The sequence below is a fragment of the Perissodus microlepis genome, chromosome 5 (assembly GCF_051167445.1).
Source record: "Perissodus microlepis isolate ML-2025 ecotype Zambia chromosome 5, ASM5116744v1, whole genome shotgun sequence".
NCBI classification, from domain to species: domain Eukaryota; kingdom Metazoa; phylum Chordata; class Actinopteri; order Cichliformes; family Cichlidae; genus Perissodus; species Perissodus microlepis.
This window is the reverse complement of record NC_140465.1, coordinates 2,966,331-2,978,638: the sequence shown is the minus strand read 5'-3', so window position 1 is coordinate 2,978,638 and position 12,308 is coordinate 2,966,331. Positions and strand designations below refer to the sequence as shown.

Genomic DNA, 12,308 nt, shown 5'->3' with positions numbered 1-12,308 from the left:
TATGAATTAAAGGGACTATATGTGGGAGTTATATTTTTGCTACTGCAATTAATCTTTTCTAGAAAACATTTTGGAAAGTCATTGTAGTCTTTATGTGGAAAAAAATGGTATCAATGGTGTTTAAGGAGAAATGATGCTCACAGCACCTTTGGATTCCTTTTTCCTGCAGAAATTAGTTTGGAAAAGATGCTCTTGTGACTTTCAGCATGTCATTAAAAGCACACGAGTCCCTTGAAATAAAGCCTGTTTTCCACAGGTGTCATAGTGTGTTCTTGAATAAGTCAGAAGTCGGAAATTAGGAGTTCCCAGTAGGATTTTTTTTTGGAACACCCCTTCAACTCAGATTTCCCACTCAGAAAGTTAGAGCAGACCAACATACCCCAAGTTAGTGATCCAAAATGGCGGCACTGAAGGTAAACAGTAGTAAAACTGTGAACATTTAATCTGTACTGCCACTGTTGTGTATTTTTAACACCATAAATAAGCCATACACTGATCAGGCTCTTTACATGAATGCCTTTTTGAAGCACAAAAATGAGCATTATGCTGCATTGATAGTGATACCTAAATCTTGCTAAGAAAACTAATCCTGTTTTCCCCTGGCTCCCTGGCTCCGACATCCGAGGTATCTGGAACGTGCATCAAGCCAGTGCTTTCTTGCTATGAGGCAACAGTACTAATAATTGCATGAGATATAGATTACTTATAAAACATGAACCTGATTGAGGAGAAAACAAAGTCTTCCTGTTGCCACCAGAAAATGTTTACTTTGTAATGTGTATTGGGGTTAACAGGTCATTTACTTGCAAGAGAACGCAGGTCATATATTTTCCCTCGTCTCATTCAAGCAATCCTGTGCCAGCAGTAATCACTGCAGACTGCAGGCAGGCTGCCACACTAGGCTTGTCTAATAGGATCTAGAGGAACAGCATTTGGGTGGCAGGCAGGCAGCCACTTGTTTAAAAAGAGACAAAAAACACAGCTTCCCTCAACACTGTCTGACTCCCTTTGTGACCCACATCCACAATGACACATCTGGCAGAGCGATTTCCACACATAGACACCGTGCTGCGGCCAAATCCCAGGTCATTTTCAGAGCTCTTCTTCAAGACACAGATTCCATAATGTCAGTGACAAGTGGCAAGTCAAATCACAGTTGCGTGTTTACACAGCAGAATTATGTTGTGTCATTACTCTTTTATGGTGATGTCAGAATACAAGCCCTGACTGCAGCGAAAAGAGCAACAAAAACACACTGCCATATTAACTCTTTGTAATATTACACAATATAAATCTCGAGGTGACAGTGAATTGGTGCTTTATATACTGTTCTGAAAATGAATAGAACTGAATTGAATTCATATGCGTAATTCTAGTTTAAGTTAAATTCTTTGGTTTATTGTTTCTCTTTATTGTTTTCTGCTTGTGTTATATTTAAAGTTCCTTCCTTGTGTTCCATGGTTAGTTCCTCTTGTCTCCGTGCTTCCACACTAATACGTTTTCTCTGTTTTGGCCTTCTGTCCACACTGAGACAGCATTTTTGGTCGAGGAAAACCTGAAAACGCTCTCCAAAGTGGATACATTTGAAAACGCTGTTTTCAAATTGCAGTGTGGACTGTGAAAGCTGAAGCTTTTTGGTCTAGTCTCCATGTCACAGTGTCAAGTCCGCGTCTTTGTGTATGTCTTTTGTTTCCTGTTTTCCTGTGACAATTGTTTTCAGTTTTTCTTCCTCCCCGTCTCGTTTTGTCAGATTAGTCCCAGCTGTGTTTCCCTCCTGTTTCTCCTTCCCTGGTTACTCCCCTGTGTTTCTCCCGTGAACTAATGTCCTAGTTCTTGGTTTCCCAGTTTAGTTTTCTAGTTTCCTAAGATTTCTGGTTTGAGTTTTATTTTTCTGGTTATGTTTTCTTGTATTTCATGTTCGAGTTTTGAACAGCAAAATAAAGCTGCCTCCTTTAGGTTATTCTTCTGTGTCTCAAGTCCTGCGTTTGGGTCCTACCTCCTGCCTGCCACACAGCTAACCATGACAGAACGACGCAACAACGGACAAAGGAAAACACAGGGCTTAAATACACAAGGGAATACCGAGGGAAATGCAGGAAAAACTTCCACTTTTGTTGAATTACTTTATTTCTCATCTGTTCTTGCTAGATTGTAGCATGATGTGTTGTTTCTGTCATGTCAAAGGAAGTTAAAGTATCCAGAGAGAACCCACACAGACACGGAAGAACATGCAAACTCTACACAGAAAAGACCTGACAGATTCAGACCCAGGACCTTCCTGCTTTGAGCCAACACTGCTAACCACCATGCCGCCAGTACGGTATTATACTGTTTCATAACACCCTCAATCATACCCAACTAAATTTGAATAACACACACACACACACACACACACACACACACAACAAGAAGACTGTGCATTTCTATTTGTACATTATCCCTATTTTCTCCCCCTTCCTTCTTTTTTCTTTGTCCTGCCTTTGCTGCCTTAGACATGGTCATACTAAACCACCCATGCTGTAACAACTGAGACAACATAAAACAGAAATGAATGAATAAGCAGGTAAAAGAAACACATGACCAGAGAAGCCTACAGAGAATTTATAGAGCTCATCTCGGAAAAGCAAACTGTGTAGCATTCAAATCATAATCAGGACAGGATTTAAAATCTATACATAAATTTGGCCAAATTTCAACGGCTGCTTGAAAAGAATTTTTTTTTTAATTAGTAGTAGAAATTTAGAAATTCAAACTGATTTTTAAAAAACACTGAATGTTTAATATAATATCATGTTCTAACTGTGAATGCTTACAAACTGGGCTGGTAATCAATTAGTTGGTAATGTTAGAAGCAGTGCTGGTAACTTCAGATATTTCTAATTATTTACTAGAAATCAGTTGTTTAAATGCTCTGAATGGCCTCTCGCAGCCTGAGATCATCTAATCAAAGGCTGTTGGTAGTCCCTCGAACATATTTTAAAACCAGAGGAGATAGATCTTTTAGAGCGGTGGCCCCCAGGTTGTGGGATGCTCTCCCTCCATCATTACGTTGCCCTGATTGTATTTATTCTTTTAAAAAGCAGCTTAAGACTCATTTATTTAGATTGGCTTTTAATTAGATTTGTGCTGTGTGTTTTATTATTAATGTATTTTATGTATTTCTGTTTTATATTACTGTGAAGCACTTTGTGGTTTTTATCCTGTGAAAAGTGCTGTATAAATAAATTGATTTGATTTGATTTGATTTGAAAGACATTAGCTTTCACTCCTAAAAGCACATCTTACAGTTTGTAGAATGCTTTCACAATTCAGTGAGCACCTGAATGTGCAATGATTAATCATAGCTCCTTTGAATTTTGCATAATATATTTTTTTTTTAAATCTTAACTACAAAAAACAAAATACTTATATATTCTTGTAGCCCTTCTTTCTTTCCATATCTCTAGCAGAATGTACAAATATGGGTGGTCTCCTCTATTTTTGTGCCAATGAGACGTCAAACAGCTGTAGCATAAAAAACACCTAAATTGCATTAGAACAATCAGTTGAAGCTACTTGCCTGTTTTCCAATGAATGCACTCATTCTGCATAAAACAATGATTCTCATTTCCCCGTTTCACTCATGTCTAATCCATTTGAACAGAAATCCCAGTGTCAGCCATCTTAACCTCAATGGGAAAAGCAATCCCCTCATTACCAGCTGCGGTGGCTTTGAGATGTAACACGACTGTTGTGCTGTTTGAGAAAGAAATCCCAACGGAAAAAACAATACCTGAAAATAGATCAGCTGGGACATCAAGTGCGTAGAGACTGATTTGTTTCTCAAGGAGCAAAACTGTCTTTATACTAAAAGCATGGATGACTTAATTGAAGATTTATAGCAGCTAAGTCAAAGAGCAGGCGAGTCTTAAAAACACGGTCGCATTTTCACCTCCAGGTAACCTCTACTGCAGATGTGTTGACATCTGCACAATAATGAGACAGTGTGCTACATGGAATCTTTTTAAAATCATCCAAATGTCAAGTATGTGTCAAAAGACATCAGGCAAGTCAGACCTGTATGGATTTTCTTAGACAAAGGGAGATGAAAGAGGCTCAGGTAGAAGGATGCGTATAGTGCTGCAGCTCAGATCAGACTCGGTTCAAAGGTCTGGCTTCTAGAGAGAGATGGCAGTTTCGAGAGGACCAGAGTTAGCATCCACCTTTAAGATTTAAGTGTGTGTTTGCAGATCTGATAGGCTCAGTTTTCACATGGACTACTCCAAATTTTTCCTGAACTTTTAAGGTGACTAAAATGTTACTTCTGGTTGATGGTTTGCATTTGTACACAATTTGTACAATGGTGCACTGACTGCTGTCGATCATTATGATTCACAACTTGAGACAAAGCTTGAGGCGAGACATGCACAAGCAGCAAGGCACATTCACAATATTAGAGTTAGAGTAAGCAAAGCGATTATGTTTTATAAGTTAAGTGCTCGAAAAGAAAAAGCTATGAATATATCAGAAACATCAAGCCCCAAACACCAACATTTCTAAACGTTCATGAATTATATTGTACTTATTGGCTGGAAAATAATTTCCCTGAGGCACACATTGTGCTCATTGGCTAACAATTTGTCAGGTCATTAGCCAATAAACATGCCATGGTTTATCCTGTAAGGATATTGTACAAAATTGACGTCACATTATCAGTGATGGGAATAACTGTTACAAGTAACGGCATTACTAACGGCTCCTGCGGGCGGCAATCACTTTCTGCCCGACGATCACTTTTTGGCACAACACCTGTAGCTCAGGGGGGCAAAACAATCGCATGAGTGCTGCTGTTTGACTGAGGAAGAATAAAGTAGTCGTGGTAAGCCAATCACACGACCACTTTAAGATGACAAACCAACAAGGTGATATATATCAGTTTTTAAATTGAGTTGATAGGCCACGTAAAACCAGAGACATGATAAACAATATATACCTGTGTTTTTTTCTCAATGGTTTCGTCATGTTTACTGTCTAAAGACAGCGCAGCGAGCACTCGCTGCTTATGAGCAAAAGATAAAAAAACACAACAAAAAACAGCCCGTTCGTGCTGGTGGAAAAATGCACCATGTCAAAAATAATATGGCAACTTGACATTTGGTTGTTTGGGAAGAGGGGGAAGCTTTAGGAGTGACCGCAAGAGAGAGAGAGACAGCAGAAAAAGAGAGAGAGCGAGTTTTGAGATGTGAGAGATTTGTGACGTTTAGCGTGTTTGGAGTGTGTAGTTAATGTGATGTCTTGTGTAGTTAGTGTGTAGTGTTGTGGATAGTTTTGTGTTGTGTGTCAGAACAATGAAGCGACTGCTGTCTCCAGGTAGAAAAAGCAGTGACACACCTGCTGCTGTCAGACCTGCAGGTATCAGGCTGTGATGTTCTCCTTTATAGTGGACAGAAATTTTTGGAGTGGCACAAATAATTTGTGTGGCATCTTATTGAATGCAGAACAGCTGATTGTTCTGTAAATAGTTTGAAATGGTTATTAAAAAGGGGGTAAAAGGTAAATGGCTGCAAAAACCTTGTTGTTTGCAAAGATTGTGCATATGATTTTAAAATTGACAATTTATATCTGCATTTAAAGTTATGAAATATGATTCAATAAACAGGTTTGTGGTTGTTACAGTAAAAATATAACTTTTTATACTCTGATTTTATGTTTTTTGTCTGATTTTAGATCAATTGTGTTAATACAGTCAAAATGAAAACATACTACGGACCCCCGCAAGGGACATGGGAGAAAAAAAATACGATGAACTTTTGCGAGATCTCGCAAAACTTTTGCGACAGTGTGAAAGCAGCTTTGTGTCAGTGTCACTGTGGTGTCTTTGGTGGAAATACTGACCTACTGAGGGGCCAATTAGCAGTTTGTGAGGAGGTCAAGCTACTCTATAGAAAGGATCCATCTGAATGAAATGCAGCCATAATTAACATGATTAAGGATCCCTGTGTTTAGAGAGTCACCGTTTCCTGATGCATTATTGGTCACCTGTTCTATGAATGGTGCTCAAAGCTTTAGCACCATAATGTTAACCACAACAAGGTTACTTCACTTTTTCAAAAACACAGTCTCCCTCTCCTGATGACTTACTTCCCTTACTTCTCTCCTTACTCACAGCTGTGTGTGCTTGATCTGTATGCAGTGAGGATTCTTCTGGGGCCCACTGAGCCAACCCTATTCTGTCAGTGTCAGGGAGCTGAGAAAGCTCCCTTCTAAACCCTCTGGACTGCTGGTGCCCAGAGACACTGAGGTCCAGGAACAGCTTGTCACAATCAGCGTCTTCAGACACTATCAGCATACAGACATAACCTAGGACATGGAAATGCTGCTGTCTGAGAGGATGCATGAACTTCTCTTTCAAAGTCTGACACAGGTGATCTATGCAGGAAGGACAGCCAGCTGTGGCTTCATGCCAATTTTTGAAATTGCTGGAACAAAAACAGCTCAATATATGAGATAGCTACCATCACATAACTCAGTCATTTCTTAGCTTTTACTATTAACACATCACAAGAGTGGTGCTGGCTACTGCTAGTCAAGGGCAGTGAGGCTAGTCGTGAAAGTGAAACAATTCATTATAAAAAGATGTTGAGGATACTGCAACAACAGACATGGATGCTTAGTGGTCAGACACTTAATTCTGATGAAGAAATTTGCTTAATTGAAATGCAAAAGACAAATATTTATAAGGCATCCAATTTTCTGTTATGTTTAGCTAAACAAATGATAAATATTAAAAAATGTAAATAATAAAAAAAATATCCATACTGTCAGTTCATAATTAATAAAGGACACATTTAAAGTGATGCATAGGATTTATCAGTTAATATTAAAATTCTGATGTTAACATATACAAGTATTTAAAAACTCAATTTACAAATATCAAGAAAACTAGAGTTAGAGTTAGTCCCCCAAAACTTTGGCTTCCCTTGAAGGATTCAAGTTTTAATTAAATATACTGAAGGCTTATTTTATAGAGTGCTGACCTGCATACATAACTTTTAAAAAATTCTGTCAGTGTTTCCTTTTTGTAAAGCCTTTGAATAAGGGCTTTAACCAGGACCAAACTCAAAGGGTCTCCAGTTGCTCAGCCATAAATCTCACTGTCAGTGTTTCCCCAACACTTCAGTTTTAAACCCACCCATAGCATATAACGAGCTATGATTAGCATAGAGAAGCAGGTGAAAATCAATTTGCAAAATCAGAGCAGACACATTCTGGCAGTGCAAATGAAATAAGAGCTACCAGATTTGCCTGATCCCCACAGTGCCAAACGCACAAACACACAAACACAGAGTTTGCATGTTCTCTGTGTTCTCCGTGTTATTTGGGTTCTCTCCAGGTTTCCTCCCACAGTCCAAAGTCATGAACTTAGTGGGGTTGGGTTAAGTTGTCGTTCCAGTGTGAATGGTACATCTGTCCTGACCCTGTGGCAGACTGGTGACCCTGTCCCTCGTCCTTTCCTAGCACAGATTATCAATTAGTTCATTGATTTCTTTAATCTTCTTGCTATAACGAGCATAGCATATGTATGTTCATATATCTCCTCCTTAAAATGTAATAATTAACATCTAAATCAATAATCATCTCCCTGCAAATGCAATGTTGCAAATTGTTCCATTCATGATTGTTTCACATGTCACGTTCAATGTACGTCAACCATAAATAGCCTAATGCTCACCAAAATTTGGATCTGCAATGGAATTTGAAATATGGAAAAAGGTGCTGCAGGCCTGCAGTGTTAATAATAGTGTTCATAATTGTTATTACTGATTAGGCGATCGTCAGCTTTTAAGCAAATAATCAAAAAGTGAATATTTGCTATGGGTAGTGCTATGTGCAAATAAAGAAGGAAATTCTATGTCTAAGTGCCTAAGGCACACACACACACACACACACACACACATGAATATAGGGGGGGAAACTCAGGGTTTAGTATCTTGTCCAAGGATATTTTGACTTGCAGAATGGAGGAACTAGATGTCCATCACTGATCTTCTGCAGACTGACTCACCTCCTAAGCTACAGCCACAGAACTCTTTTTTTTAAATTTGGAGGAGAGCAAGGACTTACAAACTGCCTAGAAATTAAAGATTAATTGGATTATAAAAAAGGAATGATATGGAAGAAGCCCAGGCAGTTGGAGCTCCTTAGGGCCTGGGACCATAATTCAACGTTACGTGTAGCAAGTCTGTGTGCGTTAACAATGAGTGAGCTACTCAAACACACAGTTTTGGACAATTAAATATTCTTTGGCAATGGTGGCTCTGTACACCACCACAGCAGATTTTAAATCAAACAATTAAGATGTGACAGAAGTGTAGATTTTCAGCTTTTATTCAGATTTTATTAAGAATTTACAGCCAATTTTATAGAAATATCCCAGTTTTGAAAGTCTCAAAAGTGATTGGACAAACGAATACAATGTTAAATATGATTGTTTTAAGACAGGCAGCACGTCGGTGCACTGTTGCCTCACAACAAGAAAGTCTGACTGGAGTCTGTGTGGAGTTTGCATGTTCTCTCTGTGTTCTTTGGGTTCTCTCTGGGTACTCCGGTTTCCTCCCACAGTCCAAAGTCATGAAATTAATGGAGTTAGGTTAAGTGGTCATTCTAAATTGTCCATAACTGTGAGTGCGAATGGTATATCTGTCTATCTGTCCTGGCCCTGTGGCCATGCAACCCTAAATGGATACATGGAAAAGGAAGGACGGAAGGAAGGAAGGATGGATGGATGGATGGATGGAAAGGTGAATGGGTGCTTTTGTATCTTTACCTGCTTAAATGTGTGTCAACGTTGCATTTCATAAATCCATTTTCAAAACATGTCATGGCTACAGCACATGCCTATCTCAGTTAATTTTATGAAATCATATATGTGCATCTAAACTACATCAGTGAGGCTGACTGAAAACAAGGCAGGTGACATTTCCTTAAGATTTCCTTGAAAAATGGCAACAGCACTTTGAAAATCTGAAAGAAAAAGGACTAAAAACCTAGAGGAAAAAAATGTGTCTTCTACACAGCACATTGTGTGTTAAAGACATTAAAAGGGTGAGATTTCTTTACTCAGTGGGGTGAGACTTTTTTCTTGGTGAGCATATGTTGTTGTTTTAGTATTTTTTTCATCCAGTCCCTCTTTCTATCATTTTTTCCCCTGGGGTGGGGGGAATTCATGAAATCTAAACATTGGAGGTCAAATGTACCTGAGTCAACCTATGGGAGGAGATCATTCATCCTGCAGCATGAACTCCAGCGGACGTGTTTCGTTCATTTTTTATGTCGCTTAGCTTTTAGACCCTCTTCCTAGTACACATCAAAACTTTCACTACGTTTAAGCACCTTGCATACTTGTACATCTTATTCTCTTGCTCTATAGGCTCATTAAAAATACAAAATATTGAGATTTTAATAACTATTTACAAACTACTGTGTAACAGTGCTGGAGCGCAGTTTCCGTGCTCTGACATCCTGCTTATAAATTAAGATATAAAACAACTGAAAGAGACCATAACTTATTTTTTTATTTTTTATTTTTTGAACACTGAACACTGTTGGCGTGCGAATCTTTTTCTTTTCTTTTTTTAACAGATGGTACATTTAATATCTATGTATTCATGTGATCTGAGAGTTGCACTCTCCGGAGCTCTCCGAGGCACTCGGAATAAATCCTGCTACGGTTGGTTGCTGCAACCCCACGCACTTAAACACCCACAGCACATGCAAATTCCTCCTTTGAGGAAAAAAAAAAAAAGAGTTGTTTAGCCCAGGATAAAGACAAGGAACACTGGAATGGAAACATGGAAAAGTGTATCGAGGGCAGAAAATTACGCACGAGAATATAGGATTGAATAAAAATAAAACAAACATCTGGAAGAAAAAAAACTGACTTTAATTACAAACATCCAGTAATGTCTAAATCTGTCAGAGCATAAAGATCCGGGCTTACCTGCAAGAAACGGTGATTTCAATCTTTGTAGCAGGTACGGTGGAGTTGAGTGGGTCGAAATCCCCTATTGTCGCCATGGCCGAGGCTATTTTTTATTTATTTATTTTCTTTAAATCAGTTGTTCTCAGTCCCTGAAGTTCGTACTTTTATTACAGCGCAGATTTTCCTTTGGCTATGTGTGTGTGTTCCATCAAACCGAGAGAGTGAATCGGCCGCCTCCGGTAGTAGTAGTTGTTGCCGCTGGAGCACATCGGGTTAGGAGGCATACCTGAGGATGAGGCTTTCATTTACGGCGAGAGAGAGCGAGAGAGAGAGAGCGAAGCTGACAGAACCGGATGCTCAAGCTTCTCTGCGCTTCTTTCCTCTTAATTCCATCGCCAGGTGGAGACAGACATCCACAAATCTTTCAGCCGTATTTGGGCTCGACAAGGAATCTGGTATGGAAAGTGATCTGTGCCCAAAAAACAAAAGGGAGCCTATGCAAAGAAAGACCTTTTCGAGAACATTATAAGATTGTTTTATATTTATATACACACAGATCGCTATTTATATTTTTAAAACAAACCGAGGCAAAACCATATAGGGCGCCATTTGTAAACTGAAACATGCTGAAATTTACGGCAACATTTTTCCACATTTAGCTCCAAACCTTATAAAACATGTTTTTTCGAGTCACTTTTACAAATTAATTTGCATTTTGTAAATTACAAATTTACAAAAATATTTGTAACTTTTTATATTTAAAACTAAATGTTAAATCTAATATTATATTTAAATCTAAATGTTACAGCAAACTAAATATTTAGCTAATATGCAAATTTATTCTTCTAAAATAAAAGCTTAACAAAAGCCTCACGCTCTGCCTGTAGTGGTCAGGTTGTGTGACCGCTCTCCCCGAACGTTACTTCTCACTGCCACCAGCTGCTTCACTGCTTGGCTACCAGCATGTTCAGTGATTTAGACAAACATCAGAGCCATATAAATGTTAATTAACAGTATGTTTTCCATTCGTTTGAATGTCCAACAACATTCTATTAAACTCACAGCTATGAAGGCTTATTTTCACCACAGTAAAGGGCAAACGAGCCCTTGTGTTTTTGACACAGTTGGACATGTCCACAGTAACCCATCGTTCTCTTGGAAGAACACAGATAGAAGACATGGATTACTTACCTCATTCTCATTAAAAAAAACCCAATCAGCAGTTATTTTTTAATGCCAGGCTATAAAGGTTTATTTCTGCTGGCTTAACACAGCAATCTACACTCCATCTACATCAGCTATTTTAATAGGTACACCTGCAAGTGTCTAATCAGCCAAACGCATGGAAGCAACTCAGTGCATTCAGCGCACTCATAAGGTTGCTCCATGTAACTGTCTAATAGTAAGTGTGGAGAGCCACAGCCCCTGCACCACAGGACATGAAGCAGGCATAGAAGAGATCCAGGCCCTAGACATCTAGAGGCCCCCCACAGGGGCAGTTGCGCCACCCACCTAGAAAAGAGGTGAGGGGAGCCCCGGACAGGGTTGTGGTGCAGAAACCATGGGGAGGTGTGACGACGAGCCTGCAGGCGCCGCTGGCAGCCAGCTATGCCAGAACAAACTGAGCACGGAGCACAGAGACCCGAGACCCCTCCACACCCCAGAAGGGGCCCAACCGAGCCAGGGGGGCCAGGCCCCACCAAGCAGCCGCTGGGAGTGAGCCAGTACTTACCCCCACCTGCCGAGGCTGGGTGCTCAAGTATCAGCCACTGGCAGTATGGTGGTGGGGGGAGATAGGCCCCACACCAGGGGGGGCCTGAGATGTTCTGAGTCTAAGACCCGACTTAACACATAAACATAGACAAACGTGCATTCCCAGCCTCATGCACACATATACAAATACTAAGCACTCACTCAACAGGGAGACACACAGACCTGAACACTATATACACACACACTCCCCATACCTACTCTTTACTCCCAGGTCCAGGCACCATCATCCCCAGAGGGACAATCCACCCCAGACCCAGGAGATGGCTCCCTTTACTCTGGAGTGGAGACAAGCAGACCGTTCCCGGTCCTGCAGCAGCAGCAAAGCCCAACAGCCCAGATCCCGACCAGAAGGCCAGCTCTTCCTCCGAGCCCCCCCCCCCAGATGTCAAACAGAACGGGGGTGTCTGAAGACCCCATACCTCACTCTGCCTGCTCATATCTGGTGTTGATGCATGCTGTTCTAAGGTGCATTTACAACAGGAGGGGGGCATTGTGCCAACGACCCTCTGCCAGATAGTAGCTAGTGTCAGCACGGCCCCTCCCGAGAACCCTCAACGTCTACATGTATTTAAAA

General features: G+C 40.2%; 1 protein-coding gene across 1 annotated transcript in view; it reads right to left on the bottom strand.

Annotated features, from left to right (window-relative positions):
- Positions 1 to 10,371, bottom strand: part of LOC146386388 (copine-9-like) — a 252,328-nt gene extending 241,957 nt beyond the window's left edge. The window contains exon 1 of the mRNA XM_084927401.1: positions 9,980 to 10,371. Coding sequence (XP_084783527.1) covers positions 9,980 to 10,056 — 77 coding nt within the window. The 5' untranslated portion in view covers positions 10,057 to 10,371. The remainder of the gene's footprint in view (positions 1 to 9,979) is intronic.
- Between the last annotated feature and the right edge of the window lie 1,937 nt (positions 10,372 to 12,308).